Source organism: Leucopleurus acutus, assembly GCF_964270905.1.
Source record: "Leucopleurus acutus genome assembly, chromosome: 7".
Lineage (NCBI taxonomy): Eukaryota > Metazoa > Chordata > Mammalia > Artiodactyla > Delphinidae > Leucopleurus > Leucopleurus acutus.
In genome coordinates, this window is record NC_139150.1 from 87,446,626 (window position 1) to 87,474,339 (window position 27,714).

At 38.8% G+C, this 27,714-nt stretch overlaps 1 protein-coding gene across 1 annotated transcript; it reads right to left on the reverse strand.

The window, feature by feature from the left end:
• Window positions 1-1,691: 1,691 nt before the first annotated feature.
• ZNF367 (zinc finger protein 367) lies at window positions 1,692-27,714 on the reverse strand (the record flags this gene model as incomplete). Its single annotated transcript, XM_082843687.1, has 5 exons — window positions 1,692-2,031; window positions 4,555-4,693; window positions 6,027-6,146; window positions 8,717-8,867; window positions 27,304-27,714. 5 exons carry the CDS (start codon window positions 27,712-27,714, stop codon window positions 1,809-1,811), a joined length of 1,044 nt encoding a protein of 347 aa, XP_082699813.1. The 3' UTR covers window positions 1,692-1,808.

Here is a 27,714-nt window from a genome sequence, read left to right on the forward strand (position 1 = left end):
AGAAAAATGTTGAAACCTAAACCAAGAAAATTCAGATACTATAGTCTCTCTTACTTGCTCATAAGTGCTCCAAGTTAAAATTCTATATACCAGATTACAAACAAAATTCTTAAACCATTACAAATATAAATTCTCTTATTACAAAAAAAAAATCCCTCAAGATTTGTAATTTACTGTACAGAGGAATTACATTTTTAAAGTATGTCCTCATCATACACATTATTTGTTACTATCATCTTTCATACTTTTGCTCCATTTCAAGACATTTACATACCTCCCCTTCCCCGTGGCTACATATTTTAAACTATCTGTGTACTGCAACACATTGGGATTTTGAGATAAAGAAGCCTACATTTTAGATAATGTTTAAACTACATCTGTAGGCTACTACTTCAATACAAAAAAGAAACAAAAGGCGCTGAAGAGCCCATATTTCACTCTCTTATTCTGAAGCTTACTCCAATTAAGCAATCTATGAAATTACCATGCTATGATGTTATTTAGTTTCTGCTTAAAACAAGTTAAAATGATGGAGGCTTATGCCTACATAAAGGAGGTGAACTACTCAGCTCTTGATTTTTTCTATTCATGCTTCAGTACATAAAGTGGTGTTTAAAAACTTCATCTATTTTGGAAAAAATGATTTAAAACCACCACACAAGTTAACACACTTGCAGTTAAAACTATTCCAGAAGCCTGCTTATTTGAGTTGCTAATATTTTCTGCAGTGTTTAACTGATAGCTAAATTTAGTGAACACAAAATAGCTTGGCATGTTATTCTGAAGTAAAGCAAGAAGGTGGCTTTATGCACTGAAAATATAAATAGGAGGCTTCCATTTGCTAATAATTCTAAACAAGCAGTACATTTAAATTTAGTGTTTGCTAACAAAGGATCTAAAACAGTTCATTACAAAACAACCCTGTAGATGTCCCTTTTATTAAAAAAAATCCAACTTCCAAATCTCATGACAGGGCCCATAATATTTTTTAAAAATACCAATTACCGAGTTACCTAGACTTTGCAAGATTAATCATTCAATTTCAGCAAATGAGAAACATGAAATGTGCAAAAGTTCCCAAGTTAACAAGCTAAGGGTGACAAGTGCTTTCAAACCTAAATATCACAGTGAGTTGTAAAGCCTCAGAAAGATAGAATAAGACTGATTTTACTCCAATTTTGAAAATTCTGAACTACTGTTCATCTTACCAAGATCTTCAAATACCTATTTTCTTCCAAAGTCGGTAAGTTAGAAAGTCTTCCGAAATAGTCAGTTTTCCATTTCTCTAGTCTTATTAGGCACACTATTTTGCAATTTAAAAATATATATCTTACACACATCTTATACTTTCTTGCTTGTTTCAGTGTTTACAGTATTGTTAAACATACTAATATACATTGTTAAAAATGATCTTATAAATAATCTATTTAAACCTTCTTTGGCTACATGTACCATTCTTTTTCTTTTTTTCATACAAGTGTCTTATTCAGAAAGTGCTTCCTGTGAGAACTGCTTCCAATGAATGCATTAAACTTGCAAAATCTAGCTTCCCACAATACGTAGTTTTCTACCCTGTACTAGAAGTCCCATATTTACAAAATATTTTAAACTTTACAAGAAATCCAATACCATGTAAAAAAAGTGCAATTCTCTCTCACCCCATATTCTGGGGCAATGACATTCTTCATAAATTTCTACAGAATAGCAGCCTATGATAAGCAAATAAGGTGCTTAGCTTATGCCCAAGGGTCTACTTTTTAAGTATGCTGGGCAGTACTTTTGTACAGTGGAAAGAGTCAGTGTTCTGGCTACTGGCGGAGCGGCGCTCCTGTCAAGTTTGCGAGCTCGATGAGAGCGAGGGCTCCGTGCAGGCGCTCCCGCTGCTCCTGCAGACGCCGCTGGGCACCGCTCTTCTCATCGTCCTCCTCATCAGACTGAAGGTACTCCAGAGGGTCCTGCTGCTCCTGGTCTGCCTTCTGAACCAGCTTTCCTTTCAAGGTGGGAGTACGCTGCTCTCGTGTTTCCCAGTACCTATATGAAATGCATCCGTATTACTTATACAGTATATATAACATTCTCAAATGTTCACTTTTCTTTAAAGAAAATAAAAAGGGGGGTCTTTCCTACAGTATTATTTTGTGTTTCAGTTTATAAAGTTATAAAGTGATTTCGAATACATTACATGTTTTTCCATAACAGAGGAAAAAATTCAAGTTCAAGAAGTTGAAGGACTTGCTCAGAATAACAAAATCAACAAGTGGCAGTTCTGGGTCTTATACTCAACTCTCTAGTCACGTGTTTTTGTCATTAAACTATAGCTGCCTTAAAGATCATATGTGAAATGGACTAGAATAAAATATAGAAACAGTAGAATAATCATTAGAAACCCATTTATTCTATCCACAGAGGGATGATGGCTTCTGACAGAGTTAACTATGAGAAAGTTTAAACCCACAAAATAGGACAAATGGATTAATATGTGTAACACCTAGAGCTTACTCAAGAATTTAAGAGCACCATCATTTTCTATTACGTAGCCAACTGATAATTCAGAAGAAAAAATACAAATGTTCCATCTTTTTTGATAACCAAAGAAAGGCATATTTAAATGACAGTACCATTACCTACAAAAATGTCCATTCAACGACTTGTATATTCATGTTCATAGCAGCTTTATTTGTAAGAGCCAAAAACAACATAAAGGCCCATCAAGAGGTGAATTAATAAATAAGTGGAGGTGCATCCATATAACAGATTACTGCACAGCAATGAAAAGGAATGAAATGATACACTCAACAACATGATGACTCTCAAAATAATTATGCTGACTGAAAGAAGCCAGACGAACAAGTACGTACTATATGACTCCATCTGTATAAAACTCTAGAAAATGTGAACTAACTATAGTGACAGAAAGCAGACCAGTCAGTGTCCTTTGGGGTGGAGGAGGGCAGGGAGATGCAGGGACAGTGGATTACAAAGAGACATGAGGAAGCCTGTGAAAGTGTTGGGTAAGTTCACTATCTTGATTTTGGTGATGGTTTCACAGGTGTCTACATATGTCAAAACGCATCAGATTATACACTTTAAATATGTACAATTTATTGTGTGCCAATTATACCTCAATAAAGCTGTTTTTAAAATTACATACAAAAAAAAATACAATGACCAGATTTCAGGAAATCCAGACTACTCAAACTAGAAAAGTTTTGGAAATATTCAGAAGTATAAAAAGAGAAATGCAAACAGTTCAGTATCACTTGAAGGACAACTAAAAAAGGAAAATAGCAAAATAGCAAAATACCTTAGCAAGGTCAGCAAGGACTGGGTAACGAAGGGCTTTGAATGCTATAATAAAGGGCTTAGACTTAATATTGAGCATCATATTAGCATTTTAGAAAGACTCCTCTGGCAGCGGCATGGAGAATGGATTGAGAAGACTGAAGTGGCTGAATCTGATAATTGTTAAGGAAGTAGAATCCATAGGTTGGTCACTGAGTAGATGGGAGAAAAAGAAGATAAACACAAGGATGACTAATAAGTTTCTGGCTTGGGCAAAATTAGATATAATGGGGCAGTGGGGGCCAGGCAGGAGGAAGAGGGAGGAAGGAAGTGATGCAGTACTCGGGACAAACATATTCCCTGCCCCTGTGGAGCTTACGATCCAGCAGGGAAGATAGCCACTGAACAAGTAAATGTGTGAAGGAGGTTTTGAGAGGGAAAATACAATGTGTTATAAAAGCATCTATTAAGTGGATTTAACCTTGTTTGTTTGGGGGGTTAGTGGGCAGGTTAGGGAAGAACTTCCTGAAGTGGTGTTTAACCTGAGTAAGAAATGAAAAATGAGCAGAGTGGCTAAATGAAGAGGGAAGTGAGCACAAAGGCCTGGAAACAACAGCAATAGTGCTGTTGAGAGACAAGGAGCCCGGGTGACTGGAGACAGCTGTGTTGCTAGAGGGAGGCAGAGCCACAGCAACACAATTAGGGATTCTAGACTTTATCCTCAGTACAGAGGAAGCCAGTGAAGCTAGGGAGCGGCACAGTCAGCTGCTGCCGGTGTGTATGTGATAGATGACTCCTTAAATCAAAATATCCTTAGAGAAATGTTTTTATACTGGTCCCCTTGTTGCCATTAAAAAAAATTAAACTGGGTGCTTTTTGGAATTTTACTTTAGAATAACATCTAGTCTCTATCCCTCTAATAATCAACACGTAGCTAAAACCAATATAAAGAAAATGAAGAGGGACTGCATTAATGACCAATGAAATACAATACATAAAAAACATTCTTTTCAAATGGGGTAAACTCTTGCTTTTAAAATAAATTGTGGTCTGAGCATTCAGACTGATTAATATCATATAGTAGTTTTCTATCACACAGATCCAAATAAAACTCCTAACAATTCTGTGGTTTCAGGAAACAAAGTGCCATTTCAAGTTATTTTATAAAATATGTAGAAAGCAACTTATTTAAACTGAAAGAACTGTCAAAGTTCCCAACTTCAACCCACACACTGGGCAGTGTTCTGCAGTAGACTCCAGAGAGAGCCTTACTTTGCCAACCACTCGGCGGCAGCCTGGTTGTCCACAGCCTGGGGCTTACTGAGAGCATCTGTGGGCTCCTCTCGCTTCAGCCTGGCATAAGGGTGCTTCGGACAGTGGCGGTTTGCATGGGTGAATCTGCTTAGGCAGCCTTCAAAACACAGAAGGAAACAGTTATCAGAATCTGGACATCCAGCAGACATGGAAAATGTTCAGTTTCTCTGGTATCCGAGAAAAGTAAATTAAGATGATGAAATTTATCATTCTATAACTTGAGGAGAAAAAAAAATAACCCTAAGCTGCTATTATCAATGCCACTGAGAGGAATGTGAAGACGGTTCTTTCACCTTGGTCATCGCAATGTAAATGCATTCAACCCCACTGGAAAGTGATTTATTAGCACAAGTCATAAAAATGTTCAAAATCTCTGACCCAGGAATTTCATTCTTGGACTCTATCATAAAAAAAATCCCAAAGGTAAACAAAAGTTTAAGTAGGAAAACATGCCCCTCATGTTTGTTGATAACAAGCAAATTTTAAAAACAAATTAAATATTTAGTAACTAACATTGAGGCAATCATTGTTCATATGCTAACGCATATATATGGAATCGAAAAAAAAAATGGTACTGATGAACCTAGTTGCAGGGCAGGAATAAAGATGTAGACATAGAGAATGGACTTGAGGACACGGGATGGGAGGGGAAAGCTGGGACGAAGTGAGAGTAGCATCGACATATGTACACTACCGAATGCAAAATAGTTAGCTAGTGGGAAGCAGCAGCATAGCACAGGGATATCAGCTCGATGCTTTGTGATGACCTAGAGGGGTGGGATAGGGAGGGTGGGAGGGAGGCTCAAGAGGGAGGGGATATGGGGCCATATGTTTACATATGGCTGATTCACTTTGGTGTACAACAGAAACTAACACAGTATTGTGAAGCAATTATACTCCAATAAAGATCTATTAAAAAAAAAGAAAAAAAGAAAACCATGGAGCAACAGAAGAAAACTGTACTGAATTTCAAATATAACTGTGTAAAAATGTACATAAGAAAAACAGCTTAAGAAACTATGAAATTACCAACAGTAGCAGTGTTGAGCTGGTAAAATCCACCCCACCCCTGCTCCTCCTGGACTGAAAATTTCGACAGTAATGTGCTTCTTTCAGTTTAACAGTTAAAAAGTTTAAAACCAAAGTAAAAGCCTACTCTAAAGGCTGTATTTACTTGGTATAGATTTTTCTACAGCATACAACTAGATATAGCATTTTTAATTGCCCTTTTAAGATTTTCACCTAAAAAGAATACTTTATTTAAAAATCAGTCATTTCCTGGAAATCGAGCATGGATCACAATTAACAAGGAAGAAAACTTATGAGGTTTGATTAAATCTTTATCAAAAATCTCGCTTCCCAAAAATTCAAGCAAAAGATATTTTAACTCCCAACTAGCTATTCCATAAACTTAACTCCTAACACCATACCATTTTCTGAACAAACAAAAGGTTTTTCTCCGGTGTGAAGACGCTGATGGGTTTTGAGCTGTCCACTTTGAACAAAGGCTTTTCCACAGTCTGGATAGTCACACAGATAGGGTCTCTCACCTAAGTAGACAGATGTTATATATTATTTCTGAGACAATAAGGTGAGAAGGGGAAGGCGCACGGAGAGAGAATCAACCTTTATATAAGTTACGACTGCAAACAACAATAAAATATGTCACAGCCTCTGCAGAGCTGCAAGTGGAAGTGCTAAGGGCACACTTGGATGATATGAAGATCCACTTGGAAGCACAGTATTTTCTTTAGGCATTGAGCTTTTAGGTACCCAGGTTCAAATCCTTAAAGTTATCATCTTCAACTTATTCCATATTTTCGCCCCACAATCCAAATCGCTAGCTCTTGCTGATTCTTGAACAAGTCTGCCACTCCTGCCTTCCCACTGCCACCTCCCCTGGTCAGACTGGTAGCCCCTCCCACCTAGAATGAACCCTGGCAGGCCTCTAGTCTCTGACCTGCACAGCACTTCCAGGATAGCTGCCAGGCAACTACCCTCTAAAATTACCCCAAACCCTACTATACTCCTTGAACAACTGAAAATTATCTGCTGACTTTTAAATGGTCCTCTAATACCTGCACTATAGCTACTAGGTTAGGGAGCAGAGTTTATCTTTACTTCCCTCTTGGAGATCCATTCCAGCCACGAGGCAGTTCCCCATCTTCTACTCTTTGAAATCCCTATCTTTCTGCCCATTCAAATCTTCCCAATCCTGTAGTCTCAGTAAAACTCCTCCCTACCCCCCAACCCCCACCTCCAAATATTAAGCTACATATCCCTTCACTAACTTAGTGTCCTATGTTGTTTATGTATCATGGTACTCTCCTTATACAAAGATACGTAACACCTTGTACTCCATTTCATTTCCTATATACAACACAGTGCTAGGCTAAAGAAAGCGCTCAAAAAGGTTGTTTTTCAATCATAATTAAACTTATTATTTCTTGAATAAACATTCTTTGGTCAACAATTATATACTGGTTCTTCCTATATGACTCAAAGAACAGTAATGAGTCTTCCCTAAATTTCTCATTATTTAGAAATGTACTAGACGAATGTGACAGTTGGACACAAGTTAATAAACATAGGATAAAGTAAGACAAAAGCTTTTTACAAAGCATATACTATTAGAGCTTAACTATAGCATGGAGATCTTCAGCTCCGTTCCCTGGCATACAGTGTAGTAAGCCTGGAAGTACTGGGTGACACACAATGGGTTAGTGGTAGGTCGGGACTGGGACTCAGGCACCTTTTTATGATGCCGTATGGTCTTGAATCTCGGCAACTGATTTCACACTGGCAAAATGTACTCTACAGCTGTGTACCAGTTATTTGGGGTTATTTCAGACTAAGTAGATTGAAAAAATACAAAAATTCTCAAAATCAGATATTCATTCAATAATAGTTTTACTGAATGCTACCTAAAGTCAAAACATCTTGGCCACCTTAGTTTATAATGATTCAAAATTAAAATTTTACCCTTTTTCAGGGATTTAGCTAAGAAAACTGTATTCTACCATACCATTAAAATATATCTTTTCAAAAATGGAAAGAAAAAAGAAACAGATGATGACCATAAACATAGTGGAACAAACAGGGGACTAAGGGTTAAAAGCCCAAGTTGTAGACCCATACTGACCAACAGAAATAGAATGAGAACCACTTATGGTAGCCACATTAACAAAGTAAAAAGAAACAGGTGAAATTAATTGATAATATACTTCATTTAACCCAATATATCTAAAATTCTATCATTTCAATTTGTAATCATTATCAAAAATTTTTAAAGATATCATTTACTCTCTTTTTTTCATACTAAGTGTATTTTAAACATCCTGCTCATCTCAATTTAGACTAGCCACATTTCACGTGCTCAACAGCCACATGTGCTACTATACTGGCCAGTGTAGTTCTAGACTTAAGGGTATGAGAAGTTGTAAGTCAGTGGTAATTGGGTGTTTTTGTGCCTCAGTTTCCTCATCTGTAAATTATTGGATATCATTATTAGAACCATATGGCTCCTTCTGGGTGGGACCAACTTTCTCTATGGAAAGAACAAGGACCTCTTTATATTATCTTTTTGCTCTCTATATGGTATTTTTATGGTATTTTAAATGCAAGTATAACTTCTCTACACAAATAAAGATATATGATAGTCTTGGGATAGCTACCTACAATACGCTTAATTCTGAAAAATTATACTTCACCTTAGATTTAATAGTTAGGTCAAATACCCTGAGAATTCTAGAAATTCTATTAAAAACTTGACTATAACTGATTTAGGATTTGGCCTACAAATCAGTTTTAACAATTATACAGACAACTTAAGGGCATATGAGGTAAAATTCGGGTACATAGAAGGATAGAACCAAATTTAGTAATAACATTCCTGTGACAACTACATTAATTACCATGATAACTTTAGAAATCACATGGTATCAATGTTCAGAAAACTATCCCTCTCCACCGAAAGAGAAGCTGACTATACAGTGCCTGTTTTTAAAACTTTACAATAAGGAAATGTAAGGTAACTAAAAATTAATTTATAGGCCCAAACATCAAATCAGCTTTCAGTTAAGTATCACTTTTGGCATTCTCTAAAATTTGCTCAACTTACCTGTATGAGTCCTTTTGTGAGCCTGGAGTGACTTCTCCCGTGGAAACACCCTATTACAGATGTTACAACGTATTCTGCTGGATGAATGCTCTCCTTCATTTATTAAATCCCGTACAGTATCTGCTCTGGGTCTACCACGTCGGATTCCATCCTGTTAACAATGTGCATAAACATTAATATAATTTCTTGGACTCCACTCATTAAAACAAAATATCATAACACAGGCATACCTTACTTACTACGCTTCATTTTTTTTCAATTTTATTTATTTTTTTATACAGCAGGTCCTTATTAGTCATCAATTTTATACACATCAGTGCATACATGTTAATCCCAATCGCCCAATTCATCACACCACAACCACCACCCCCCACCACCGCTTTCCCCCATTGGTGTCCATACATTTGTTCTCTACATATGTGTCTCAACTTCTGCACTGCAAACCGGTTCATCTGTACCATTTTTCTAGGTTCCACATATATGCATTAATATACGATATTTGTTTTTCTCTTTCTGACTTACTTCACTCTGTATGACAGTCTCTAGATCCATCCACATCTCTACAAATGACCCAATTTCGTTCCTTTTTATGGCTGAGTAATATTGCATTGTATATATGTACCACATCTTCTTTATCCATTCGTCTCTCAATGGGCATTAAGGTTGCTTCTATGACCTGGCTATTGTAAACAGTGCTGCAATGAACATTGGCGTGCATGTGTCTTTTTGAATTATGTTTTTATCTGGGTATATGCCCAGTAGTGGGATTGCTGGATCATATGGTAATTCTATTTTTAGTTTTTTAAGGAACCTCCATACTGTTCTCCATAGTGGCTGTATCAATTTACATTCCCACCAACAATGCAAGAGGGTTCCCTTTTCTCCACACCCTCGCCAGCATTTGTTGTTTGTAGATTTTCTGATGATGCCCATTCTAACTGGTGTGAGGTGATACCTCATTGTAGTTTTGATTTGCATTTCTCTAATAATTAGTGATGTGCAGCTTTTCATGTGCTTCATGGTCATCTGTATGTCTTCTGTGGAGAAAGGTTTATTTAGGTCTTCTGCCCATTTTTGGATTGGGTTGTTTGTTAATATTGAGTTGCATGAGCTGTTTATATATTTTGGAGAGTAATCCTTTGTCCATTGATTCATTTGCAAATATTTTCTCCCATTCTGAGGGTTGTCTTTTCGTCTTTTTTATGGTTTCCTTTGCTGTGCAAAAGCTTTGAAGCTTCATTAGATCCCACTGGTTTATTTATTTATTTGCATTACTCTAGGAGGTGGATCAAAAAAGATCTTGCTGTGGTTTAAGTCAAAGAGTGTTCTTCTTGGGGCTTCCCTGGTGGCGCAGTGGTTGAGAGTCCGCCTGCTGATGCAGGGGACACGGGTTCGTGCCCCGGTCCGGGAGGGTCCCGCGTGCCGTGGAGCAGCTGGGCCCTTGGGCCGTGGCTGCTGGGTCTGCGTGTCCGGAGCCTGTGCTCCACGGCGGAAGAGGCCACAGCAGTGAGAGGCCCGCGTACCGCAAAAAAAAAAAAAAAAAAAAGTGTTCTTCCTATGTTTTCCCCTAAGAGTTTTATAGTGTCTGGTCTTACATTTCGGTCTCAAATCCATTTTGAGTTTATTTTTGTGTATGGTGTTAGGCAGTGTTCTAATTTCATTTTTTAAAATATAGCTGTCCAGTTTTCCCAGCACCACTTATTGAAGAGACTGTCTTCTCCATTGTATATCCTTGCTTCCTTTGTCATAGATTAGTTGACCATAGATGCGTGGGTTTATCTCTGGGCTTTCTATCTTGTTCCATTGATCTATGTTTCTCTTTTTGTGCCAGTACCATATTGTCTTGATTACTGTAGCTTTGTAGTATAGTCTGAAGTCAGGGAGTCTGATTCCTCCAGCTCCATTTTTTTCCCTCAAGACTGCTTTGGCTATTCAGGGTCTTTTCTGTCTCCATACAAATTTTAAGATTTTTTGTTCTACTTCCATAAAAAATGCCATTGGTAATTTGATAGGGATTGCATTGAATCTGTACCTTCCTTTGGGTAGTATAGTCATTTTCACAATATTGATTCTTCCAATCCAAGAACATGATATCTCTCTCCATCTGTTGGTATCATCTTTAATTTCTTTCATCAGTGTCTTACAGTTTTCTGCATAGAGGTCTTCTGTCTCCCTAGGTAGGTTTATTCCTAGGTACTTTATGCTTTTTATTGCAATGGTAAATGGGAGTGTTTCCTTAATTTCTCTTTCAGATTTTTCCTCATTAGTGTATAGGAATGCAAGAGATTTCTGTGCATTAATTTTGTATCCTGCAACTTTACCAAATTCATTGAGATTAGCTCTAGTAGTTTTCTGGTAGCATCTTTAGGATTCTCTATGTATAGTTTCATGTCATCTGCAAACAGTGACAGTTTTACTTCTTTTCCAATTTGTATTCCTTTTATTTCTTTTTCTTCTCTGATTGCCATGGCTAGGACTTCTAAAACTATGTTGAATAATAGTGGTGAGAGTGGACATCCTTGTCTTCTTCCTGATCTCAGAGGAAATGCTTTCAGTTTTTCACCACTTAGAATGATGTTTGCTGTGGGTTTGTCATATATGGCCTTTATTATGTTGAGGTAGGTTCACTCTATGCCCACTTTGTGGAGAGTTTTTACCATAAATGGGGGTCGAATTTTGTTAAAAGCTTTTTCTGCATCTATTGAGATGATCATGTGATTTTTCTTCTTCAATTTGTTAATATGGTGTATCACATTGATTGATTTACTTATATTGAAGAATCCTTGCATCCCAGGGATAAATCCCACTTGATCATGGTGTATGATCCTTTCAATGTATTGTTCGATTCTGTTTGCTAGTATTTTGTTGAGGACTTTTGCATCTATGTTCATCAGTGATATTTGCCTGCAATTTTCTTTTTTTGTAGTATCTTTGTCTGGTTTTGGTATCAGGGTGATGGTGGCCTCATAGAATGAGTATGGGAGTGTTCCTTCCTCTGCAATTTTTTGGAAGAGTTTGAGAAAGATGGGTATTAGCTCTTCTCTAAATGTTTGATAGAATTCACCTGTGAAGCCATCTGGTCCTGGACTTTTCTTTGTTGGAAGATTTTTCATCACATTTCAATTTCATTACTTGTGGTTGGTATGTTCATATTTTCTATTTCTTCCAGGTTCAGTCTAGGAAGGTTATACCTTTCTAAGAATTTGTCCATTTCTTCCAGGGTGTCCATTTTATTGGCATAGAGTGGTTTGTAGTAGTCTCTTAGGATGCTTTGTATTTCTGCAGTGTCTGTTGTAACTTCTCCTTTTTCACTGACTTGAGTCCTCTCCCTCTTTTTCTTGATGAGTCTGGCTAATGGTTTATCAATTTTGTTTATCTTCTCAAAGTACCAGCTTTTAGTTTTATTGATCTTTGCTATTGTTTTCTTTGTTTCTATTTCATTTATTTCTGCTCTGATCTTTATGATTTCTTTCCTTCTGGTAACTTTGGGTTTTGTATGTTCTTCTTTCTCTAGTTCCTTTAGGTGCAAGGTTAGATTGTTTATTTGAGATTTTTCTTGTTTCTTGAGGTAGGCTTCTATAGCTATAAACTTCCCTCTTAGAACTGCTTTTGCTGCATACCATAGGTTTTCGATCATCGTGTTTTCATTGTCATTTGTCTCTAGGTATTTTTTGATTTCCTCTTTGATTTCTTCAGTGAACTCTTGGTTTTTAGTAACATATTGTTTAGCCTCCATGTGTTTGTGTTTTTTACATTTTTTTCCCTGTAATTAATTTCTAATCTCATAGCGCTGTGGTCAGAAAAGATGCTTGATATGATTTCATTTTTCTTAAATTTACTGTGGCTTGATTTGTGACCCAAGATGTGATCTATCCTGTAGAATGTTCCATGCGCACTTGAGAAGAAAGTGTAATCTGCTGGTTTTGGATGGAATTTCCTGTAAATATCAATTAAATCTGTTGGGTCTATTGCGTCATTTAAAGCTCGTGTTTCCTTATTAATTTTCTGTCTGGATGATCTGTCCATTGGTGTAAGTGAGGTGTTAAAGTCCCCCACTATTATTGTGTTACTGTCAACTTCCTCTTTTATAGCTGTTAGCAGTTGCCTTATGTATTGAGGTGCTCCTATGTTGGGTGCATATATATTTATAATTGTTATATCTTCTTCTTGGATTGATCCCTTGATCATTAAGTAGTGTCCTTCCTTGTCTCTTGTAACATTCTTTATTTTAAAGTCTATTTTATCTGATATGAGTATTGCTACTCCAGCTTTCTTTTGATTTCCCTTCACACGGAATACCTTTTTCCATCCCCTCACTTTCAGTCTGTATGTGCCCCTAGGTCTGAAGTGGGTCTCTTGTAGAGAGCATATATATGGGTCTTGTTTTTGTATCCATTCAGCAAGCCTGTGTCTTTTGGTTGGAGCATTTAATCCATTCACGTTTAAGGTAATTATTGATATGTATGCTCCTATGACCATTTTCTTAATTGTTTTGGGTTTGTTTTTGTAGGTCCTTTTCTTCTCTTGTGCTTCCCACTTAGAGAATTTCCTTTAGCGTTTGTTGTAGAGCTGGTTTGGTGGTGCTGAACTCTCTTAGATTTTGCTTGTCTGTAATGCTTTTGATTTCTCCATCGAATCTGAAGGAGATCCTTGCCAGGTAGACGAATCTTGGTTGTAGGTTCTTCCCTTTCATCACTTTAAGTATATCATGCCACTCCCTCTGGCTTGTAGAGTTTCTGCTGAGAAATCAGCTGTTAACCTTATGGGAGTTCCCTTGTATGTTATTTGTCATTTTCCCCTTGCTGCTTTCAATAATTTTTGTCTTTAATTTTTGACACTTTGATTACTATGTGTCTCGGCATGTTTCTCCTTGAGTTTATCCTGTATTCGACTCTCTGTGCTTCCTGGACTTGGGTGGCTATTTCCTTTCCCATGTTAGGGAAGTTTTCGACTATAATCTCTTCAAATATTTTCTTGGGTCCTTTATCTCTCTCTTCTCCTTCTGGGCCCCTATAATGCGAATGTTGTTGCGTTTAATGTTGTCCCAGAGGTCTCTTAGGCTGTCTTCATTTCTTTTCATTCTTTTTTGTTTATTCTGTTCTGCAGCAGTGAATTCCACCATTCTGTCTTCCAGGTCACTTATCCTTTCTTCTGCCTCAGTTATTCTGCTATTGATTCCTTCTAGTGTAGTTTTCGTTTCAGTTATTGTATTGTTCATCTCTGTTTGTTTGTTCTTTAATTCTTCTCGGTCTTTGTTAAACATTTCTTGCGTCTTCTCAATCTTTGCCTCCATTCTTTTTCCGAGGTCCCATATCATCTTCACTATCATTATTCTGAATTCTTTTCCTGGAAGGTTGCCTATCTCCTCTTCATTTAGTTGTTTTTCTGGGGTTTCATCTTGTTCCTTCATCTGGTACATAGCCCTCTGCCTTTTCATCTTGTCTATCTTTCTGTGAATGTGGTTTTTGTTTCACAGGCTGCAGGATTGTAGTTCTTCTTGCTTCTGCTGTCTGCCCTCTGGTGGATGAGGCTAATTAAGAGGCTTGTGCAAGTTCCCTGATGGGAGGGACTGGTGTTGGGTAGAGCTGACTGTTGCCCAGATAATCAAGTTCCTACTTCTTTCTGCTAGCGTTGGAGGGTCTCCTGCAGAGGCGGTGGGTGGCTGTAGCTCACCGTGGGGACAAGGACACTGGCAGCAGAAGTTCTGGGAAGTACTCCTTGGCATGAGCCCTCCCAGAGTCTCTATTACGCTTCACTTTATTGCATTTTGCAGATACTGCATTTTTTACAAATTGAAGGTTTGTGGCAACCCTGTGTTGTCAGATGGTGATTAGCATTTTTTAGAAATATTTTTTAGAAAAATTTTTTAAAAGTGTTTTTTTTTTTTTTTTTTTGTGGTACGCGGGCCTCTCACTGTTGTGGCCTCTCCCGTTGCGAAGCACAGGCTCCGGACGCACAGGCTCAGCGGCCATGGCTCACGGGCCCAGCCGCTCCGCAGCATGTGGGACCTTCCTGGACCGGGCCACAAACCCATGTCCCCTGCATCGGCAGGCAGACTCTCAACCACTGCGCCACCAGGGAAGCCCTAAAAGTGTTTTTAATTGAGGTAATTTTTAGACATAATGCTATTGCATACTTAAGAGACTACAGTATAGTGTAAACATAACTTTTTATTCACTGGGAAACAAAAGCTTGTGTGACTAGCAGTCTGGGACTGAACCCACAATATCTCAAAGGTGTAACTGTAAATAATTTTTTGAAACCTTTCTTGAGTGACATCAGTGAAATGGCAGAGTAGGTAGTTCCAAGGGCCCACCCCTCCACAGATCACTAAAAAGTCAAGCAAAAACTGTTCAGAATCAGCTTTGTCACAACTCCAGAAAATGATGAGAAACTTACAGCAACTCAGAGAACAATGAATCAAGAAACAAGCAACGTAAAACAGTAGGAAAGCGTTGCAGCAATTTTTACAGCCCTTGCCCCACCCCTTCACTCAGTGGTCTTTGAAGATTACTGCCTTCATTCTTAGTGTAGGAATCTAGTCCCTGGTTCAAGAAAGAAGAGAGAAGACTTTACTCTGAAAGAATTTTGTTTGTCTGTTTTGCCCAGCCTGGGGGCTACCTGAAGGTCTGACACAAGATGCTTGTGTTTGTTTTGCTAACTTAGAACTCTCTCTGGGCAGAAGAGTGGCTACACAGAGGGCATCTCTCAAAAACCTTGTAAGGTCAATAACAACTTGCTGCCCCCTGGGGGAAAAGATTTCAACGAAGGCACACAAACACACCAAAAGCCTAGGAGGAAAAGCTGGGGAGAGAATTTCCTCAGGAAATTAGGGCACTGGAAAGTGCCCACATATCCCAAAGACAGGAATTTAGGAAGCCACACACTTGCCTGCCCAGCGCAGGAAGCATACTCAGAAAAAACCTGAAAAGAACATAAGTTTTCACCTCTGGCTGATCCTTAGGCTCAGCACAAGTAAGAAATGAAGGCTAAGACAGACTTGTAAACAGTCTGGCTAAGTATAGAAGGAGAGCTACAGCACAGACCATTCTGCAAAGTTAGAAGGGGTTTTTCCCCCTTTTCTTTTCTTTCCTGTTTTTGTTTTTGGCATTCAAGATCTCTCTCAAAATATGAGATGACTAAAGAAACAGACTTTAAAGAACAAACACAATAAAGAATAGAGTTTACAAAAATAGTTTAGAAAAGTCACCAAACAACTACAAACCACAGCACACAACTAAAACAAACTCTGAGGAGAGAGGAGAATCTGATTTCCAGAGTTACTACTTTATAATATTCAAAACACCCAGTTTTCAACAAAATATTACAAAGCATGCAAAGAAACAAAAATATTAACTCCCATACATAGGAGTTAATTTCTCCTATGAGGAAGCAGACATTGGACTTACTAGACAAAGATGTTAAACTGTCTTAAATATGCTGAAAGAGGTAATGGAAACCATGGACAAAGAACAAAAGAAAACCAGGAGAACACTGTTTCAACAAACTGAGAATGTCAAAAAAGAAACAAATTATTATTATTTTTGCGGTACGCAGGCCTCTCACTGTTGTGGCCTCTCCCGTTGCAGAGCACAGGCTCCGGACGTGCAGACTCAGCGGCCATGGCTCACGGGCCCAGCCACTCCACGGCATGTGGGATCTTCCCAGACCAGGGCACGAACCCATGTCCCCTGCGTCGGCAGGCGGACTCTCAACCACTGCACCACCAGGGAAGCCCACAAATTATTTCTAAAAATAGAAATTCTGAAACTAAAAAATACAGTAACCAAAATGAAAAAAATTCACTACAGAGTCTTAATGGCAGATTTGAACGGTCAAGAGGAAAGAAACAGCAAATTTAAAGATAGGTCAACCAAAATCATCCAGTCTGAGGAACAGAAAGAGAAAAGAATGAACAGGGCCTATGATACCAGTAGGACATCAAGTGTCTTATGGGTCCATTTGGGCTGCTAAAACTAAATACTACAGACTGGGTAACTTATAAACAACCGAAGTTTATTTCTCACAGTTCTGGCAGTTGTAAAGTCCAAGATGAAGGTGCTGGCATGGTCAGGTTAGGGACTACTTCCTGGATCATACCCAGTGCCTTCTTGCTGCGTCCTCACATGGCAAAAGGGACAAGAGAGCTCTCCAGGGCCTCTTTCATAAAGGCACTAGTTCTGTTCATGAGGGCTCCACCTCCATGACCTAAGCACCTCCCAAAGACCCCCACCTCCTAACACCATCATCTTCGGGGGTCAGGATCTCAACACACGAATTCTGGGGGACACCACAGCATCAAGCATACCCACACACACACAATCGGAGATCCAGAAGGCAAGAGAGACTAGGGCAGAAAGAATATTTGAAGAAATAATGGCATAAACACAAAGAGAGATATACATGGAGATATAATCAAACTATCAAAAGACAAAGAGAGACTCTTGAGAGCAGCAAGAAAGAAGCAGTTTATCACACATACCAGTCCTCAATAGGATTAACAGCTGATATCTCAGGAGAAACTACGCAAATCAGTGGGATGACATGTTTAAAGTGCTGAAAGGAAAAAAAAAAAATCAAACAATAATCTTATATTCAACAAAACTATCCCTCAAAAATGAAGAAATTAAGCATTCCCAGACAAACAAAAGCTAAGAGAGTTCATTGCTAGACCTGCCCTACAATAAATCTAAAGGGAGTTAGTTCTTCAGGCAGAAATGAAAAGACACTAGACAATAACTCAAAGCCATACAAAGAAATAAACAACACCAGGTAACTACATAAGCCAGAAGTATTGCACTTTGGGCTTATAACTCTTCTTTTCTTTCCTATATAAAAGATAAATGCCAAGTGTATTAAAAATAATAAATCTTTGTTAATGGGAACACAATATAAGATGTAATTATGACAACAACAACAAAAAGGGAGAGGGACAGAAATATATGGGAGCAGAACTTTTGTATACTATTGGTGCTAAGGTGATATTAATTCAAAGAGAAAAAACAAAAGGAAACAAGAAAGAAAAGAAAATAGTTCATTACCAAAAAAATCAAACCCAAAAGAAGGTGGTAATCGAAGAATTGATAAACAAAATAGGTATAACACTATAGAAAACAAATAAAATGGGAAAAGTTCTTCCTTGTAAGTAATCACTTTAAATGTAAATAGATTAAATTCTGCAAACAAAAGGCAGAGATTGGCAGAATGGATTTTTTTTAAAATGAACCAACTATATGGTATCTACAAGAAACTCACTTTAGAGCCAAAAACATAAATAGGTTTAAAAGTGAAAGGATGGGGCTTCCCTGGTGGCACAGTGGTTGAGAGTCCGCCTGCTGATGCAGGGGACACGGGTTCGTGCCCCGGTCTGGGAGGATCTCACATGCCGCGGAGCGGCTGGGCCCGTGAGCCATGGCCGCTGAGCCTGCGCGTTCGGAGCCTGTGCTCCGCAACGGGAGAGGCCACAACAGTGAGAGGCCCGCGTACGGCAAAAAAAAAAAAGTGAAAGGATTGAAAAAGAGATAACAATTATAAACACATGCACACCTAACAACAGAGCTCCCAATATGTATGAAGCAAAAATTGGCAGAATTGAAAATAAAAAGACATAGTTCAAAAATAGCTGGAGACTTTCGCTTTCAATTAATGGATAGGACAACTAGACAGGTCAACAAAGATATAGAAGACTTGAACAACACTATAAACCAACTACACCTAACAGAATATGAAGAACATTCCACACAAAAACAGCAAAATATCCATTTTTTTCAAGTGCACGTGGAACATTTCCCAAGATAGACCATATGTTGGGCCCAAAGCAAGAATCAATAAATTTTAAAAGACTGAAATCATCCAAAGCATCTTCTTTGACATAGTTGGAATGAAACTATAAATCAATAACAGAAAAAAAACTGGAAAATTCACAAATATGTGGAAATTAAACAACACTCTTAAACAGCCAATGGGTCAAAGAAGAAATCACACAGGAAATTAGAAAATACTTTGACATGAATGAAAATAAAAGCACAACATATCAAAACTTATAGGATACATTTCTAGGACTGGAAGGCTTAATATAAGATACCACTGCTACCCAAAGTGATATACAGACTCAGTGCAATCCCTATTAAAATCCCAAAGGCCTTTTTTGCAGAAATGGAAAAAGCAATCCTCCACTCATGGAATTGCAAGAGGCTCCAAGTAGACAAAACAATATTTTAAAAGAACAAAGCAGTACTCACACTTCCCTATTACAAAATTTACTGCAAAGCAATGGCAATTAAGAAAGTGTAGTACAGGCACAAGGAAAGACATAGGCCAATGAAACAAAATGAGAATCAAGGCATTAACCCTTATCCTATGGCCAATTGATTTTCAACAAGGGTGCCAAGAACATGCAGTGAGGAAAGAATAGCTCTTCAACAAATAGTTCTGAGAAAACTGGATTTCTACATGCAAAAGAATGAAGTTGTACCTCACACAATATATAAAAAATTAACTCAAAATGCATCATACACCAAAATGTCAGAGCTGAAACTTTAAAACTCTTAAAAGAAAACAGGGATAAATATTCATGACCTTGGATTTGACAATGGATTCTTAGATGTGGCACCAAAAGCCTAAGCAACAAAAGAATAGATAAACTGGACTTAAAATTAAAAACATTTGTGTCACAGGACATTATCAAGAAAGTGAAAAGACAACCTACAGAATGGGATACAATACTTGCAAATCATATGTCTGATAAGGTTTTAGTATCCAGAATATATAAAGAACCTTTACAACACAACAATGAAAACTCAAATAAAATATGGGTAAAGGACTTGAATAGACATATCTCCAAAGTAGTTATATGTATGGGCAGCAAGCCCATGAAAAGATGCTCAACATCATTAGTCATTAGGGAAATGCAAATCAAAACTACAATTGAGGTCAATTATATCTCAGTAAAGCCTGAAGGGAAAGAGATTAAACACACACACACACACACACACACACACACACACACACACACAGTGAGATACGACTTCACACCAACTCAGTTATACTCAAAAAAAAAACAGGAAAAAAGTAGAAATAAGGTGTTTTTTTTGTCAAGACTGTGCAGAAACTAGAAACTTCATACATTGCTGGTAGGAATGTAAAGTTTTAGCCACTGTGGAAAAGTTTGACGGTGTGATACAATGTCATATACATATGTACATATACATATACAATGGACTGTTATTCAGCCATAGAAACGATACATGCTACAAGGTGGATGAACCTCAAAAACAGTATACTAAGTAACAGAAGTCAGACACAAAAGGCCACATATTTTATGATTCCATGTAATAAAATGTCCAAAATAGGTAAAACCACAGACAGAAAACAGATTGGTGTTTTCCAGAGACTGCCTATAGAGGGGAAAAGGGAGTGACTACTTAATGAATACAGGACTTTCTTTTGGGGTGATGAAAATGTTTTGGAACTTGATATAGGTGGTGTTTTCACAATATTGTGAATTACTAACTATCAGTGAATTATACTTCAAAATGGTTAATTTTATGCTATGTGAATTTCTGCTCAATTTTTTAAAACACTAACGAGCTCCGAACGTACTATGGACTTTAGTTAATAATGTACCAATTTGGTTCGTTAATTGTAACAAATATATCATATTAATGCAAGACGTCAGCAATAGGGGAAACTGGATATGTGGTTGATGGGAACTCCCTGTACTGTCTTAACATTTCTATGTATGTAAAACTAATCTAAAATAAGCATTTCCTTGAAGAAAAAAACTTTCTTTCCAGGTAAGTTAAATTTTTACACCAATAAGTTAAATGAAAAAAAAAGAAAAGAAAAACATAAAAAACACCTACATCCAAACTGAAGATGTTTTTACTGCTGTCAATATAAAAACCTAAAGCCTTCCCAAAGCTTAAAAACATCAGCCTGAAACCCTGATAATAAGCCACAGCAAAATTCCCTTCAATCAATTTTCACCTTGAAAGAAAAGCTCAATCTCAACATGGATGAGTTATCTTATAAGTCATGTCTAAAAAATTCTTAGATATTAAAACCTATTTCTGCAACAGCCAAGAGGTGGAAGCAACCTAAATGTCCCCTGACAGATGAATGGATAAAGTAAATGGGATATATACAATGAAAAATTATTCAGCCTTAAAAAGAAAGGCAATTCTGCCATATGCTACAACATGGATGAATATTAAGCGCATTATCCTAAGTAAAATAAGGCAGTCACAAAAAGACAAATACTACATGATTCCACTTATATGCGGTATCTAAAATGGTCAAACTTAGAAACAGAAAGCAGAATAGTGGTTGCCAGGGGCCATAGAGAGGGAGAAAGGGGGAGCCCGAGATGGGTACAGTTTTGGTTTCGTAAGATGAAAAAGTTCTGGAGTTCTATTACAACAATGTTCATATAGTTAATACTTTAAAATGGTTAAGATGGTAAATTTTACGTTATGCGTTTTCTGCCACAAAAGTATAAAAAGAAAAAAGAATGTGAGGGTACTCCCCAGTGGTCCAGTGGTAAAGAATCCGCCTTCCAATGCAGAGCACGCTGGTCAGGGAACTAAGATCCCACATGCTGGGGGGCAACTAAGCTGGAGCCACAACTATTGAGCTCGCATGCCTCAACTAGAGAGCCTGCGTGCCTCAAACTACAGAGCCCACATGACCTGGAGCCCGCACGCCACAACTAGAGAGAGAAAAACCTGCAAGCCACAACTAGAGAGAAGCCCACGCACCTAAACGAAGAGACCACGTGCCTTAATGAAAAAAGATCCCACATACCTCAACAAAGATCCCATATGCCACAACTAAGACCCGATGCAGCCATAATAATAATAATAATAATAATAATAATAATAATAATGATGGAAAAGAATGTGAGAAAGCACCGTGGCAGATTATAATATTGTTAAAATATTCACTGCTCCTTCCGCACTGTGGGCCCCAATAAGGCCAACTTGGCCATATAACTTTGCTTTGACCTATGAAATGTGAATAGAAATCACATGTGTGACTTCTGAGCAAAAGCTCTAAAAGCCATCACAAGGTTCTACCATCTCTCTTTCCTCTCTGCCTTGAGATTCGCATGTCCCAGGTAGGGGATGTTCCTCCTGGGTCCCAGAATGAACAGGATGAAGAGCACACCTGCTGTTAACCCTCACAGGATACATAACACGAGCTTTGTTTAGGTTGACATTGAGATTTTGAGGTTCATTCTGCAGCATGGTTTAGCCTAAGCTACCTGACTCAGGCACATTGTTAATAAATATTTGTTAATGGGATAAAGATCTCATCCATTCTCCACAATAATTGTATAAATTGTTGCTGGTTATGATCATATCATGAATAATTGTTTTAAATAGTTTTAAAAATGAAAAACAAACACAGCATCTATGATCCATAAAAACAGCAGATGATTTGTTCTGTTAAGAAAGAAATGGAACGTGAAATAAGGTTAATTAAAAACCTTAGTAATACAACTCCTCTGCCATGAAAGGAAAATTTCCCTAATTTTTTTTTAATACATTTAATGTATAGTATTGCAAAGTATAGGGTCAGTGATTCTCAACAAATCTTTGTTATTTATTTATATTTATTTTTGGCTGTGTTGGGTCTTTGTTTCTGTGCGAGGGCTTTCTCTAGTTGTGGCAAGCGGGGGCCACTCTTCATCGCGATGCGCGGGCCTCTCACTATCGCGGCCTTTCTTGTTGCGGAGCACAGGCTCCAGAAACGCAGGCTCAGTAGCTGTGGCTCACGGGCCTAGTTGCTGTGCGGCATGTGGGATCCTCCCAGACCAGGGCTCGAACCCGTGTCCCCTGCATTAGCAGGCAGACTCTCATCCACTGCGCCACCAGGGAAGTCCCCTAATTTTTTTTTTTTTTTTTTTTTTTTTTGCTGTACGCGGGCCTCTCACTGCTGCGACCTCTCCCGCCTCGGAGCACAGCCTCTGGACGCGCAGGCCCAGCCGCCACGGCTCACGGGCCCAGCCGCTCCGCGGCACGTGGGATCCTCCCGACCGGGGCACGAACCCGTGTCCCCTACATCGGCAGGTGGACTCTCAACCACTGCGCCACCAGGGAAGCCCCCCCTAATATTTTTTAAATACATAAAAACATATTGTTGACTCTATTACAATTTGAAATAACTGATTTAGTATCAAATACTATTTAGCATCAAAATTTTAAGATTATCCATTACTATTTTCTCAGTTTCTGGTTAAAAAAAAATTATCAAGCATGTTTAATAGTGGGGGAAGTTTTTTTTTTTTAAAGTTAACTATTTGGCTGCCTCCCAGTAACTCTAAGATCTTGTTTCATCTAGAAACAAGAAAATGCAAATCATACTTGCATTTTCCAAGTGAGAAATAAAGAGCTGAAAAATGCAACATAATACAACATCCCAGCCATATACAGGTAAGACTTCACTAAGTGCATTCTTTCAACTAAGAAAATTAAACAAGGCAAGTAATCATCTAATACCCTAAATAAATGAATAAATAGCATCTTTTAACCATATATACAAAAATAAGAAGTATCACTTAAAGAGGACCTTTTTCATTTTAGCCTTAGCAATAAGAAAACCATGTATCTATGTACATTTTGACAATAATAGAGTTAACTCATCAGCAAGTAAGTGTACCTGTAGCTTAATAGAGAAATCTTGTCAAGACTGCTTGATGATTTGAAAAAAAAAAAAAAAAAGTAAAGTTAAAAAAGAAACTCTTAGACATCCTATTGCTATTATATGGCAACTGCTGCAAAATAAGCTACTAGAAAGAAGAAAAATGAATAAATCGCCAAAAATGTTTGCATACTTCAGCAGGTTTAATTTTTAAAACAATCTCAGTACCTCCAGAAGATAGTGATTTTGAAAGTGCTTTCTAAAATATTTCATGGTAAATGTTTTGTTTTCAATGTCAATAACTTTAAAATTATTTAATAAAATTGGAGTTATTTCCCAAGCCACTTAGAATAATGTACACATTTACCTAAGCTTTAGAAAAAGTTATGTTCAAACTTTATATTCATGTGATTACTAAAAAAACTAAAAGTCCTCAACACATTTTTATACAAAGTAAAATTCAAATAAATTATACAGATACAACATGGAAGGAAAAGAAAAACAGTACTCAGAGGGAGGCGTGTGTACCTTCTCACTTTCATGAGAAAATGTAAATAGATCTTATTTCCCTTTTCGAATTCAGATTTAGATCCGAATTTCCTATGGCTCGCATATCTGCTTCCTAACTCTATCCCCCACCTTGACCTATCTGGACCACTTTCTAAGTCTTAATTTGCATCTATCTATTGTACTGTGTGTATTCTCATGATGCACCTCAATCGAGATATAGGCAGTTATGAATAGTGTGTATTATTTCATAAGTCTACTTGCATCTTCTTTTTTTTTTTTGGCCATGCTGCCTGGCGGAATGTTAGTTGCCTGACCAGGGATCAAACCTATGCCCCCTACAGTGGAAGCGCAGAGTCCTAACCACTGGACCACCACCAGGGAATTCCCTACTTGCATCTTCTTAATACTAAAAATAAACAAATAAACCCCTAAAGTCAATACACACATGATAAACACAGAAGCAGTATCAGGTACAGATTAAGAGTAAGGGCTCTAAAAAGTTCCAATCAGTTCTGCCACTTATATAATGTTAACTTAATCTTGGGGACTTCTCTAATTCATCCTTTTTCATCAGGTAAACAAGGTAAATTAATTAAAGAATTCAAAACAATCAACACAGAGTCTGGTGGTTTGCTCTGCAAGGCAATAAGTAACAAATGGTGGCTACCATGTTCACGTTAACACGACGTTATGTTTAAACATGGTGGTTATCAAAAACTACTGTGTACTAATCAGCTGTTTGTAAGGCTATGTGCAGTCTAGATGTTTAAAGTGATTGGTGATAGAAAGGGGAAACAGGATAGGCAGCTGGCGGGTCCTGAAGGGTAAGTGGTATCTGAGGATGTGCAGAGAAGCCAAACTACACAGGTCCCAAAGTGGAGAAGTAACCTCATGAATGCAGTCTGAGTAAAGGGCACAATATATGGAGGCTTGGAATATCATTTGGCAGATGAAAATTAGACCTTCTCCCTTCCTTCCCAGAATTCTACCACCTGGGAAGAGACAGTGCTAATATATAACTATATCCCAATTGTGCTAAACAATCTTGTGATGAGGGGCCAAAATAAGTTGGTATTAGATGGATGTTCTCCTCACAGGCGGGGAGGCAGTGTTGGGCAGAAACAAACAAGAAAGCAAGCAAAAGCTGACACCAGGTGTGTAGGACTCAGATGTTAACACCTCCCATGGGAAAGGTGGCATCAAAAGACAGTAAATGAACACAAAAGTTGTTCTCAAACCCAAAGCTGTTATTGCCTCTAACCCACATACTGAGCCAAGGGGGCAGAAGTTGGTGCCATGTTATTGGCACCAACTATATTACAAACTTGTCTTCCCCAAAAGTGAGCAGACTCAGCCAGCATGATTCACCTATGAGTATATGGAGATAAAAGAACTACGAGTACTTTAGAGAAGCAAAACAAAGTAAAGGAGGCTGGAATTCCCAACCCTTAGTCTAGAATGTACTGATCACAAATCAAACTAGGTAACTTCCTTAAATGAAAGTATATTCCAGACGGCACAAAATATGGAGGCTTGAGGCTCCCCCTCAAGTTGCAAAAACTAAATGAATGAATTTTTGGAGCTGTATTTGGATTGCTTCATTGATAAAAGGACACGTTAAAATCAATTTGTCTACTAATTTATGAAACAGTTATGGTATGAAAGATGGTGAGGAGGAAAAAAAGTGAAATATATAACAGCCTTTTCACTTTAAAATGTTTTTCATAACTTGTGTTATGTTTTACTTCTGAAAAGAGGAAGACAAAGTGGAAATAAAATTCAAACCTATGCATTAAGAATGTTTTCTAAAAGGTTTATATGAAGATAAAACTGTTTTAGCCCCCCCCAAAAAAAGTATAGATTTCACTTATCTATTATAACATTAATCTTCTTGGATAATCCAAAATTAGATTCAGTTATAATTAAGAATAAAATAACAGATGCAAAATCTTCTATAAGTAATTTGTGCATATATGTCTTTATGTTGCTCAACCATATAACCTACTACATATATATTTTTTTAAGTACTAAACATGTAAATATGTTAACACGGAAAAATATCTAGGATACCCAGCCATCTTACTAAGGGCTACCTAGAGACAGCACACAGTGATTGTTCACTTCACAAACTCAGCACTAATATAAATATTTCTACTGCTTCTTCTTTCAAATTTTTACTGAAGTGCAGCTTCAAGAGTTGAAGTGTGTCAAAGCATATAGCTGTATAAATTTATAGTTCTTTAATAACAATGCCATTAGTAACAAAGTGTATCAATTTCCTCAGGGCTCAACACAGTGTTTCAACATCTTTGCTACTGCGTGTAAAATGATGATAAAACCTGTTTCAATTTTTATAATATTTGCCAATATAGACGTACTTATCAACAAGGTGAGTTACTTGTTTTATCTTTAGCAAACTGCTTATCTTATATAACCACTTAACAAATAGAATCTGAATATTAACCTTATATTAGCACCATTCATTACACAAATACTTAACTGAGCACATTTATTCAGCACTTACAGAGTATAAGGTATTAAAGTCAAATAAGTCTACCAGAGAGAAATTGTCCCGGCGCTCCTGGAGCTTACAGTCTATAGAGGTAAGTATATGTCAGCAGGGAGGCACCTCCAACACATGCTTCAGGACTAGGAGCCACAAAAACTCAACTACAGTACCAGCGTTCCCGCTACCTAGCTGTGTACCTTGGGGAGCTCCCTTCACCAATCCCTCTAAGCCTCAATTGCCTGATCCGTAAATTGTAGGTTTGAAACCTTTCCAGCTCTAATACAGTCTGAGACTCCAAGCAATTCGAGGTTGGTGACAACAGCGTCCCATTCCACTCTAAGCTCTCAGAACCTAGCAAAGTAGTACGCTGGATGCGTGAAAGACAGCGAGGGCTCAACTCCCGGTGGGGAAGATTCCCCTAAGTCCCTTCTTGTTCTTCGGCTATCTCTACAGGGCATCTTTAGCAGGGGCGGAGTATCTGCGGTGAGGCAGAAACTGCGCAACCCCTCCCCCCGCACCCAGAGGAACAGTTCAAGGCCTGCGGTCCTTCCCGCCCTCTCCCGCCAGAAGAGACTCAGCGGTGGGCCGAACGACTGGCAGAGCGGGTTGACCGTCCCCCTCCGTGACAACAAGGCCACACTCCCGCCTACTACACCTGCTGGCCTGTGGCCTCCGGTCTGCTGTGCTGCCCCACCCCCCGGGCAGTGTCACGTGACTAAAACCTAGCCCCGCCCCCGGGGCAGTTTTTTGGCGCGCGGCAGTGACGTCAGCGTCCTGTCACCCGCCAACGCCACCGCCCCTGCCAGAGCGACCTCGCGTTTTAAACTCGGCCCCGCCCCGCCCGCCGTGTCTGCGGGCGCTGCCGGCTCCCGGGCCGCGCCGTTAACGGGCCCCGACTGCCCCAAGCCCCGCCCGCGCCGCTTACCTTGAGGTGGCCGCTGTCCGGGCTGCTCGCTTCCTCCTCGTCCTCACCTCCTGAGGCGGCGGCGGCCGAAGCGGTGGGCGGGGGCGCGCCCCGGCCCCGCAGCCCTGGGTGCTCTACGGCGGCGGCGGGCAAGGCAGCTGAGGCGGCGCCCCCGGCGGCTCCGGGGCTGAGCGTCACGTTGTGCGCGTTCTCACCCCACCGCCACGGGTACACCATGAAGTCACTGAAGCCGGGGCTGGTGGGAATAAGCGGTGGCGGCGGCTCCGGCTCCCCTCCGCCGCTGCATGTGGGCTTGATCGGGGTCGTCCTGATGACCGACACCAGCACCCGCTTCGGGGAGTCCTGGCAGAAGATGACGGGCGGCGGCTGCGGCGGGTTGTCAGCCATCGGCGCCTCCACACCCCGGATCAT